We start from the raw sequence: 12,177 nt of genomic DNA, 5'->3' as shown, positions 1-12,177 counted from the left end.
CCCGGGGGTACCAGCCTCCCCAAAAGCAGGGGGCAGAAATCCGAGAGCAGGGGTTTTCCGACCCCTCAGGCGGGCGGGGAGAAGGATGGCAGCCATGACGGTGAGACCCAGGCCCTGACCCCCCGCAGGAGGGGGCCCCGAGCCCTCCCGTGCACGAGCAGCCGCAGGAGGACCTGGGCGCTGGGAGGGAGGAGGGGCGCCCGCCCGGGAAGGCGCCAGGGTCTGGGCCGCCGCCAGAGTCGGACGGTGGGCGAGCCGGTGCAGCTCCTGCTGGTGAAGGACAAGAGGAAGAGTCCCAGCACACGCTCAGAGATAGTGAAGCATGTTATGGGAGGCTGAAGGACCTATTCCCCGCAGAGCATCTGCGGTGTGTCTTGGTTTCGAGCTCAAACAGCTTGACCGCAAGCACCACACATCCTCATCAACAGACTACAACCTCCGGAGGAGGAGGATCTGGGAGGAGATGGCCCTAAATTGGGGCTCTTAGTGATGATCTTGAGCTTTATCTACATGAAAGGTAATAGCGCCAGGGAGGTCCAGGTCTGGGAGATGCTGCGTCGGTTGGGGATGCGACCCTCAAAGTATCGCTTCCTCTTTGGATACCCGAAGAGGCTGATTATGGAAGATTTTGTGCAGCAGCCAGACCTGGGTTACAGGCGGGTGCCTCTCACCAATCCACTAGAATATGCATTCTCTTGGGGTCCCCGAAGCAGCCTGGAAATCAGCAAGATCAAAGTCTGGGGGTTTGGGGCCAAGCTCCATAAGGAAGTACCCAACCAGTGGCCAGTCCAGTACCGTGAGGCCCTGGCAGACAAAACCGACAGGGCCAGAGCCGAGGTCAGTATCAGGGCAGGGCCTCGGCTGGCATCCGCCACTGGTAAGGGCTAGTGGAAAGGTGGCCAGCGGGGACCCTGTGTGTACCCAACCTACAGTCTTGAGTCATGATAGTAGGGGTAGGGGGGTAGAAATTGCACAACTTTGGGATTTTGATTTACTATGTTATTACATTTAATGCACTTTTTAAAAATGCTGTTTAAAGTAAAATTGGTCTACTTTTTCCTGTAGGATTTCATTGTACAGTATTACTGGTTTTGTAAAATAGATAGAAAACTCTTGCCCTTTTTTTCTGGGATCTTGAACAGATTGTGCAGTATTGAGGTGCTGTACTTTAATGGTTTAAAGAACTCCACAGTATAATGATTTGGTACTAGGAAAAATAAATTCTGATTGGTGCCTAGCCTCTCAACACTTTTTGTCTATTGTACTAAAAAGAAAAAGAGAGAGAGAGACATGTACTTCTATTTGTTTAGCTATTACAGTATCTAGAGATGCAATAAATTAGAAGTATACCCTGATATGCTTAACAGATGAAACAGTTGTTGCATATCTTGGTTGTTTTTTTGTGTGTGTGATGCACAGTTTTGGGTATTTGGGGATAAGATGCTGAACATCATAAAGGTCCTACTGTTTTCAGAATTGGAGAGTAACTAAACAAGAAACGTCAGCACCGTGACTTGAAGGCTGTGAACTAGCTGAGGTAATTGGGAAGGATTGCTTGAGGTTGCCTTTAGTTAGATTTTTTGGGAAGAGGAAAAGATGGAGCAGGGGAAGGGGAGGAAGGGAACAGAGGAGAAGATGGGGAAGCTGAGGTTTGGGAATGGTATTGAAGATGAATGACATGGAGCCAGCAAGTGGTATAGTGGTTAAAGTGCTGAACTCCCACGTGGTCGACTGCAGCTTGAGTCCCCGGCCTGGCAGCTTGAAACTCACACCAGGTGCGTGTGCATGCCTGCCCAAAAATCCCAAAAGGAGAACAGAGGAGAAGGGATTACAGTGTGGCCAACCCCCCTGGGGGGTGGAATTCCTCACTTATTGTCTCTCTGGAAGGAGCATGTGACCTATAGGGAAAAAAATAATAAACGAGTGATTTAAGATCACAGATGGTCCTCTAGTCCTCGGTCACGTGGAAGAGGACTGGGAAATCCCCTGCACTTCCCTGCTCTTGTTCCCCGGCATTTCGGTCCAGTCCACGTTGATGGCGACTGTCAGCATCTCGGTTGTCCACCTCCCTTCTCTCACCCTCTATTATGTTCCCTCTTCTATCAAAGCCTGCAGAGACAGTGTAGCGGAGCAATTCGTAATACTGTGTAGCATGTACAGAGAGTGCATTTGACATCTACCAAGAAGTTCCGCTTCAAGATCTCTCTTCCCTGGCTTCTCCCACTTCCCATTTGGAGGCGACCTGATCGCTCACATTTTTACTACCCATGAAGAATGGTCTACAAGCAGCTCCGATCCCTAGGGCCACCCTCCCTCTAGGGGTAAATCTTACACGAAGGGTACACTGAATATAATGAGGTCAAAGGAACAATAGATACCCAAACCAGAGGCAGGTGGCAAGGGTTATGAAATCCACAAAAACAAGAGTTGTTCTTATTGCCAGTGTTTCCCTGCTTCCGGTTGTGCCCAGATCAGATTTCTGAAGCTGGCATGGAATACAAGTTACCTTGGAACACAGGAGTAGGGGTCTAGCGGATCAGACTGGGGCCCAAAGCCATCATCTTATGGGCAGAAAAGTTTACTGGTGATTAAAAATATGACTGGTGATTAAGGCGCTGGACACTCCCACATGGGTGACCGTGGTTCAAGTCCTGGATCTGGTGGTTTGCTTTCTCACTTTCCCATTCTCTCTGTGTGTGTGTGTCTCTCCAGTCAAATTATAATAAACGAACGAATAAATAAAATTAAATAATTCCTAAGAAATGTTTAAAAAATATATGACTTCTGCATAGTTTATAATTCATTGAGCAAAATTAGAGTGCCCACTCTGCCAGTGACTTCACTGGGTGTCAGAGTTGCTGAGATGGGCTCTGCTGTCAAGAAGCAGTAACCATGGTCACGTCTCACATTTGCATTTTCTCACTGCCCAAGAGGTCAGCAGCGCGTGCTCCTGGGGTCAGAGGACTTGGTGATTTGCCTGAGGTCACTGGGTTAGTCAGAGCAGGCCTGCAGCTGCATCCACGGCCCCCAACCCTGGGTGTTTCCTCCAGCACGGTACTCTCCTGACCTGGAGAACGTCGTGCGTGATTTTAGTTAGCACTCCAGGGAACAGCTGCGGCCTGTGTAATTATCGCCACTTGCCACTGCAGTGCTTAGGCAGTGAAGCAGAGGAAAGAAGTGCACCCCATTTTACTGGTAACAGAGATGGCTTTGTTCTAGGTCAAATGTAACACCTGGCAAGGGTAGGACTAATGACAGGACTAGCAAGAGTACGTTTATTAAGCGCCTACTGTTAGCCAAAGACGTTTTCTCTCTGCTTTTCAATCACATTGCAAATACCTACTGGTGAATACCTCCGTTTCACAGAAACAGATGATAGTAACACTTGCCATTATTCCATACCCAGGATGAACCATTTTCTTAGGCTTTACATGTTCTAAAGATTTTTCAAGTTTTTATATGTCATGAGAAGGAGAGACAGGCACCCCCACAGGGTCCTCACACCATGGTCCACCCTAAGCCAGACCAGACCACAGGCCTAGCCTATACAGGGAGACCTTGGGATGCACACCAGGGACCTGCCCCTGTGGCTTCAGCATCACAGCACACCGTCACTGCTGTGCCTCTGCAGCTGCCCTACCTCCGTTATTTTTTTATAATGGTGTTAAAGAATAAATACTGTACGTTCCATTTTTCACCAAGCAAACAGACTCGAAGTTATAATCTCTTAGTCGGCGACAAAACAAGGTTGGAGATGAAGTCTTGACTGAGTCGAAAGCCCTGACTTCTCAGAATTCACATTTCCTTCTTGGGATTCCTTCCAAACCTGAGTCATCTGTCTCCCCATTCATCTTTCTCCAGACACTGCTCTCTCTCGAGATGCAAACAAGGTCTGGGTAGCCAAGGTAATTAGGATCAGACGCTGGTCTGCGGGGGGGGGGGGGGCAAGTGTGAGGCTAAAATAAAGCTGGGGGATTACCTGAGACCACTGTTCCCCGCTCTGCCTGCCCTCTCCCCAGTGTTCTCAGAGTGCCTACTACAGTAGAAAGTGTATTTTTGCTCAAACTTAGCATGTTTGGCCGTCATCAGCCATGTTTCCTCAGCCTGTAGTCTGCCATTTCCACTAAGCCTCAAATTAGTCTTTCATGCCATGGAACAATCAAGTAACATTTGTAGACCTGCAAATAAGATCCCCAGTGCTGTTTCCAGATGGTACAAAGGGCTGGCAGAACTCGTACCCTTGCCTCGGGATGAAAGACCTCCCATGTCACACATGTCATCATCAGCTTCTTAGAAGTATAGAGAGTGGCCTCTGGGCCCATGTGTGGAGCAGACATTGGCCTTGGTGAGGACGAGAGATGAATTCTGCACTCGGCCGCAGTGGCACCAGCCAGAGCCCTGCTGCCCAAGGCCGGGGTCAGCTGAGGGCCAGAGAGAGCGAGGCACACCTGTGATCCCAGCTAACGGAAAGGCTAAGGCAGAGGATGGCTACAGGGTGACAGCCTAGAAAAGAAAAATGTTTCTTTCCCTCTCATTAAGAAAAGAGAGAGATGAAGTCTGTTGCTGAGGTCATCCATGTGAGGGAGAAGGCAGGCCTGGATTCCGTTCCACTGGCAGACGCAAACACGGAATAAGCTCTTCCTGGGTGAAACCGTCGGGGCAGGAGGATTTGGTGTAGAGAGCGATGGCAGATGGGTTGCCCTACACTGTACTTCTCAGAGCACAACTGGGAAGCAACGCCGGTGAAGGAGACGCCCTGGACACTGAGACTGAGGCACGCCGTAGACAATGGGAAGGCCTCAGCTCAGCCGACTTTCCAGGGATCTTCTCATCACCGGAACTTGGAGGAGGGGTGTTTAGAAACAGGCTCAGGTTGATGACAGTCCTTACATCCAGCAACCACACCGTGCTCCGGAGGTGGCAGCTCATTCGCAGGCCTGCAAATCAGGCCTCCTTTCACAGGCTCGATCACAATTTCCACTTGAGGTAATTACACTTAGACTTCGGTCATGGTGGCAACTGCTATTTGTGCAAATCATTCCCCAAATCGTGCAGCCCAGCAGAGAGGGCAACAGCTACCTCCCAGCAGATACACAGTACTAAGGAGGTTCCTTACTAAGAAAAGTGCCCTAATCAAGGCCTTTGAAAAGACCCATGGATGTGACCTTGAACAGACAATGTCAGTCAAGCAAGATCTAGCAGATGATTGGAATAGGGTCGGCCACAATCCACACTCCAGACCCCACCCTACGAGCTGGTTTCAGACGGCCCACTTCCCAACTGGGCATGACCGGTAACTAGCAGCCAGCATTTATTAAGCCTTCTGTGCCAGGCAGGTATGATACCCATAGTGTTGCACACATCTACACAACAGCCTATGAGGCAGGTTTACCAGTTGCCAATATTGATACTGTAAACCACTGGAGCGAATTTCAAATGTTCACGATGTAATGTGAAATATTGAAGGTAGCGAATCTGTTTACATCCTCGATTTGTTTATTGTAGACTGTACACATGCTTTTAAAAACCATTCTGAAACCTAATGATATATATAAATTACAAATTACAATAAATAAGATATAAAAATCTGGGCACAGTGGCGAGCGCTTGTATTCCCAGCTACTTGGATGCTGAGGCAGGAGGATCACAGGTTTGAGGCCACCCTGTGCACATAGTGAGAATGAATAAATAAATAAATAAATTCTAGAAGGAAACCACAAAAAAAATAATAATTCCTTCCATTCTTTTAAAAAACTTTTTAAAGATTTAATTTCATTTAGCAGCATCATTCTTCAATTTGACTAGATAGAAAGCACACCACCAGGTTCAGGACTTGAACCAAGGTCGACCCTGTGGAAGTCCAGTGCCTCATCCACCACACCACCTGCTGGCTCCAATTCCTTTCATTCTTTAATGCACAGGTTAAATGACTCGACCAAGCCCATAACATAACTTGTGAGCGGCAGATCTGGAACTTGAACCTAAACCTTCTGGATTCTTGCTAGTATTCCACCGTGCTGGCCCTCAGAGGGCCCTGGGGGAGCAGCCAGCCTCCCTTTGGAAAGCTGGGGCTGAGAGGAAAGGAGGGAAGGCTCTAGCACTGCCCGTTTACGTCATGACCTAGAGCCGCCAGGCCGCTGGTGGAGGCAGTGCTGAGAGGCAAGCTGGCGCTCCTGGTTCTCAGAGGCCTGCTTGGGAAAGGGCTGAGACCTCCCAACCCGCAGCAGTAGCCCGGCGGTCCATGCGGAAGGGAGATCAGTGCCAGGAAACAGCACCCTCAGTCTTGACAGACAAGAGGCTGCTGGGTGTGGAGCACGGGGAGGGGAGAGCCATGCCCAGGCCATAAAGAGGAGGCAGAGATCCGTGCTCCATTCCCACTCTGCCACCTGACAGAGGTGACCTCTGGCGAGTCACCTAACTTCTCTGAGCTTTGCTTTTCTCATCTTTAAAATAGAAATAAAGCCACCTTTGGGACCAGCAGGTGGCGTGGTGGTTAAGGTGCTGGACACTCCCACATGGCCAACCAGGGTTCGAGTCCTGGACCTGGTGGCTTGCTTTCTCACTTACTCTCTCTCTCACTCTCACCCTCTGTCTCTCTCTGGTCAAATTAAAAATCAATGAATGAATGAATAAATAATAAAATAAATAGTTATTAAAAAAAAAAAAAGAAAAAAAGAAAGCCACTTTCTCCAAAACACAGTGAAGACTGAGGGAATCGCTAGAGCCCTGACCATAGTGTCTAGTATGAGGTAACTATTGTTCTACATTCACCCATTCAGCAGGTGTTTATTGGGCATCTTTTGTATGCCAGGCCTACATGTAGTTGGTGGGATTATAGCAAAGAACAAAGAGCACTGAGACCAGCAGTTAGTGTAATGGATATGTTGCTGGGCTCCCATGTAGTCAACTGCAGTTCGAGTCCCGGACCTGGTGGCTTAAATTCACACCAGGCGCATGTGCGTGTGTGCCCAAGATCCTGAGAGGAGAGTGGAAGAGAAGGGATTGTGGTGTGGCCATCCTCCCTGGGGGCTGATTTCTCGCTTTCTGTCTCTGTCTTTCTGGGGAGCACACACGCCCTATAGCAAAAACCTCTCCAAAAACAAAGAACGAAGTGCACCAAAGTCTTTGCCCTCACAGAGCGTGTAAGGAGAGAGCTGATGAACAAGTACAGGGGGCTTCCGGCAGTGCTTGGAGCACATATTGTAGAAAATGCACATGGAGCTCACATTGCTTTGTACTCCAATCACCTTGTTCTTTAATTCTGTCTTCCCACAGCATTTTTGAAGTCCCCTCCTGGAATACCCAGCATATTGGATAAAGATCCAGGTTGTAAGGAGAACCGAAGGAGAAAAGGGGCGAGGGCCCTGGGGGTGTATGATTTTAAACAACTTGGTCAGGGGAAGTCTCACTGAGAAATGATGTCAGGGCCACACTGAAGGCACTGAGCAGTGGGTCCAGAAGTTTCCTGGGGACATTGAGTTGGGGGTGGGGCACTGGGAACTGATGAGGATGAAGGCAGAGGGGGGCAGGCCAGGCACGTCTTGAGAACAGCTCCAGCCAGCAGAGTGAGGGAGGGGAGGCGGTGGCCAGAGGAGGCATGTCCCTGTCCTGAAGGAGCTGGCAGAGCTGGCACAGGTACCCGTCACAGCGAATCCACAGGGATCTGCATGGCCTGGGACAAGGGGCACCTGAGAGTTGCTGCAGAAGGGGCCTCAGGCAATGCCTAACCTGAGCCTCGGAAGAAGAGAAAAGATAAAATACTCTTTATTCATAGCTTTTGTTTTCCTAATTACAAACGCTCATAGTGGAAAAACTGGGAGGTACAGAAAGAAAGGGAATTCTCTGCAACACTGGCACCCAGAGGCAAGCAGGGTTCACGGTGTATTCGTTTTTTTAATCTGAAAAGTTCATAGGCAAAATGGAATTCAAGCATCATTTTATTTCGGTGCTGTTATACTTTGAATAAAGATTCATGCCCCACAGGTTTATGGTTTTGAATTTGGATGTCCCCCCTCCCCCCAAATTCATGAGTTGGGACTTGATGGTATTGTTAAGGTGTTAAGTGAGAGGTATTCTTTCAGGGTGTCCCAGGGCAGGGCCTTTGGGTGTCCTTGGGGCTGGGCCCTCTGATTCTGTCGGGTGCATTTATAAGGGGAGGGGAGGGAGGGAGAGAAGGCTGTGTGGGTACATACTCTGCTGTACTTGGACCTCCGCCTCTGCCATCTTAGGGTCCTATGGACTTTCAAGCCACCAGAACTGTGAGTCATTAAACTTCTACTTTCATAAATTCACCGAGTCTCAGGTGCTTTTGTTAGCAGTGCAGTAGTGGCCTATGTGCAAAAAATTTGAAGTTCGTGCATAATTTTACTTGCCATGAATATTTTAAAGGCCCTGTGTGTGTCTTGTTTCACTTGCTGGGGACATAGATGGTCTCTGCTGCTTTAACAGTGAGTTACGACGATGCTGAGCCCCACACCTGCGATATCTCTCTCAAATGTTTCCGAGATCTCCCAGTGGGTCGTCCCATATGATGTCACAAACCCATCTGTCCACTGCAGTCGTGAGTACGGCTCGGGGAGGCCCATGACAGGACCCTCTCCTGGGGATGCCCCTTGTGGGCTCTCTAGCACCCATGGCTGGGGGTTCCTCTGACGCCCCTGGGTTCCTGGAGAGATGCTGTGCTTTCTGCAGAGGTAGAACCCGTGTCCTCCCTAGGCCGCTGCCAAGATACGTCACCTGAGTCCTGAAGCTACAGTACCAGGCTCCCTCCAACTTCTTTGGGAAGACTGCTTGTCTCAGCTTTCTGTCTCTTGCAGCAACTCTCCTACCTTCTGCTGAAAATAGCCACCTCCACAGGGACCAGTCCAGGCTTCTTCCTCCACAACCCTGTCCTCGAACCTCAAGGGAAAAACTAGTCTGCCAAAATGCAGCAACCTGCATTGCTGACCCAGAGCAGTGGACAGTGCATCCAGGTGGGCGGGCCTACCTCACAGTTTTACGTTGCACACGTCTGCGGCAGGGGTGAATTCAACCCTCTACCTGTAGCAAACTGCTAGCAGCATTAACTCCCTTCTCCCAATCTTTCCCACCTCCTCCTCATCCCCTTTTTCCAAACCTCAGGGTGCAACTCAGCCAGGGCTGTTACCCAGTGTTACAGGTGGCTAGAATGTAGGCACAGGTTGGGGTGGGGAAAAGGATTCCAGGTGAGGGAAGCAGTGGTTGTGAGCACGGGTGTGCGGTGTCCTGGGAACAGGAAGGGACTTTGAGACTGGAGGCAGCCGTGTGGGCAGGAGCAGGGGAGCAGTGAGTGCATACGGAGGATGGACTGGCTGGTGGAGAAAGGGGAGGCTGGAGGCAGGGAGGCCAAGTGGGAGACTGGCAGTGGGCCAGGCAGGAGTGGAAGACAGCCTGCCCAGGGCCATGGTGGCAGCAGAAGTGGGGCTGGGAAAGGGCTTGTGGGGAATAACTTGAAAAGAGTGGTAGTGGATGAGCAGTGAGGAGTGAAACAGCTGTGAGGTGCGATGCGGCATTTCCAGCTGCAGCGCCTGGAAGAACGCTGGAGTCATCCCTCTCAACTGGGTGCCCAGAGAGAGCAGTTTTGGTGTCAAGAAGGAGGATCTCTGTCGCTCAGCTGGACATCCAATGGACACTTAGGGATGGAGCAGAGGGAGGGTGCTGAGGCTAGAGGGAGATGCCCCAAGTCATGGTCTTAGGAGACAGAGCCAAAGCCACGGGCTCCCTCCTTGGACAGACACAGGGAGCAGAGTGGAACTGGACCCGCTCTCTTCCTGCTCTGGGTGGGAGAAAGTGAGAGTTTGGGGGTCCTGAGCAGCCCTGCGCCTCAGTTTCTTTTGGTGGCTGTCCCTGGTGCACCTTTTAGACCCAGTTCTAAAGCGATCTGGGAGCAGGAGAGGGGCTCAGAAGGGCGGAGCAGGGCTAGGGTGTCATGAAACTGGAAAGAGAAACAAATTGTCATAGGTGGGTATGAACCAGGGGGTGGCCGAGTGTCCTTTGTGTGCAAGCCACAGAGTCACAACTGCAGCTGGAAGGGCTCCCCTCGGACGGAGCCAGGGCTTCCTGGGTCAGTTTACAGCCGTTCTCCCTTCTTGCTTGGAATAGAACTTTCCAGGCAACGCTGACACCTTTAATGGGACCTGAGAGATCTCCATAGCACAAGGGGTGGGGGTTCTTGCTCGGGGAGAGCCCACACAGACCCCACGCAGGGGCCCCTTGTCCAGATACACTTGGTGTGTGTACACACAGAAACATCTCCAACACCACAGGAAGCGCGAAGGAAAACACTACACCCCAGGCACTTTGCTTTCTGAGGATTTCCACATTTCATCTCTCAAGAGTGAGGAGAGAAACTGTTTCCCCATTTTATGGAAAACGGAGGCTCTGGAAGGGTGCTGCCCAAGGTGCCATGCCTGGAAGATGGCCGCTGGTTTCTGCCCAGGCCCACCTATGCACTCGCATGGCACCCCTCCGCCCTCCCAGGGTGGCACAGGGCACTCAGCACCCACAGCCCTGGGCGTGGGAAGTCCCCAGACTATTAGCTCCTCCAGGGCAGGCTGTGCCCCGCGGGCCCAGGGTGTCCCAAGCACCTGGAACGGTGTCCCAAGCACCTGGAATGGTGTCCGGCGTGCAGACACTCCGGGAAGCTCTCGCTGCTGAGTGAATGGACACTCAGCCACCCGCCCATCTGTGTCTGAAGGGGGAGCAGTGGGGAGGCCAGCTCTCGGGGCTGCCCCAACTGCCTGCTCTGGGGGTAACTGCACCTCACCCAGCCCCACCGCTGGGCCCGTCTGCCTCCCAGCGCGGGCAACCAGCTCTCCTCCAGCCTGGACACTGCACACGGCCTTCTTAGAGCAGGTGAACAAAGGATTCTTCTAAAAGAGCTTCAGGAAGAGAAAGCCGAGGATGGCACATCAGCAGACTGCGAGCTCGTGAGTGGGAAGCTGGGAGCCCCACTTTTACCCTAAGCCAGTCCCTGGAACTGGCCCGGCTGTGCTGGTGGGTGATGGGCATGAGGACCCAGTGGGTGGAGGCTCAGCCGGCAGCTCAGAGGCCCAGTGGAGCAGGGAGGGGCTGGCACCGCCGACCCGGGCCACCCTCATCCTCCAGACCCTGCTCCTTTTCTCTCAGGGCAGGGGCCCTTCTACCATTCTGGCCTTGAGCAGACTGCAATTTTATGCCCTCCTTGCCATCCGTTGTGCCCTAGGCTTGTAAATCAGGCCGGGCCAACCCATGCCACTCAGTCGGACTGTGCCAATCCTTAGTTTAAGGGGCCCCAGGCAGGGCCTTGCCTGGGGTGACTCCTGGCCCCCTCACCTCATCCACTGCACCCACCCGTCGGGTCTCCAGCCCTATTCGCCATGTAGTTCTGATGGACATACCAGAGCTTAGGAAAGAATCCAGTCCTTCCCAGACCCAGTTACACACACGCACACACGGGCACGGACACCTCAGGCAAGCCCACATTGGACTGTGGACCTGTGTTTCGGCAACGCCAGTGCCTCCGGACGAGAATGTAGATTCCCGAGCCCACCCAAGGCCTGCTAAATCAAAATCTCCGCGGTGAGCCCCCGAAGCCAGCACTCGTAACAAGCTGGGGAACAATTCTCATACTCGAAGGCCAGAAGGCACCACCCCAAATCGGCTAAGCTCCACACCTCCCCCAGGGCATGTCATAGTGAAGCTGGAACGTTTATTGAGCACTTAGTATTGCCAGCATTATCTCCACGTAGCCATTCACTCCCAAGGCGAGCGAGGGAGGCACGTTCTTACCCCCACTCGGCAGTCACGGCTGTCAAGTGCTCAAAGCCCGGTCATGGAAAAGTCAGGAAGGGAAGCCCAGTGCGGTGACTTCTGAATCTGCGCGTGACAATCCCACATTCTTCAGCTGACTCTGACACCCACCACCCCACTGGGCCCCTCCCCCTCAGGTCTGCTCACGAGGAGGCTGAAGGCTAGGATGTTTGCAAAGGTGCCTGGCTTCCCCCTCACCCCAAGTCCGGCCTCCACGTATCTGAGCCCAGAGCCAGCAGCCGCAGCCAGCGGGGCCAAGGAGCCAGTGGGGCCAGGGAGCCAGCAGGCTGCAGCCCTAGGACTTGGGCGGCACCTCGGCCCTGAGACGCAGCCCCGCCTGTCTGCCACGGTGAGTGTGCCCACTACACG

At 52.0% G+C, this 12,177-nt stretch overlaps 1 protein-coding gene across 1 annotated transcript; it reads left to right on the top strand.

The window, feature by feature from the left end:
• Positions 1-6: 6 nt before the first annotated feature.
• Positions 7-1,710, top strand: MAGEF1 (MAGE family member F1; the record flags this gene model as incomplete). Its single annotated transcript, XM_014592510.2, is given in 4 exon segments — positions 7-331; positions 334-372; positions 375-413; positions 416-1,710. Coding segments are annotated over 4 exon segments (876 nt in total), but the record flags the coding sequence as incomplete, so codon positions are not given.
• Between the last annotated feature and the right edge of the window lie 10,467 nt (positions 1,711-12,177).

This window comes from Tupaia chinensis, unplaced genomic scaffold (assembly GCF_000334495.1).
Source record: "Tupaia chinensis unplaced genomic scaffold, TupChi_1.0 Scaffold000708_1, whole genome shotgun sequence".
NCBI classification, from domain to species: Eukaryota; Metazoa; Chordata; class Mammalia; order Scandentia; family Tupaiidae; genus Tupaia; species Tupaia belangeri.
Note: the sequence above shows the minus strand (reverse complement) of the source record. Positions and strands in the feature narration are given on the sequence as shown.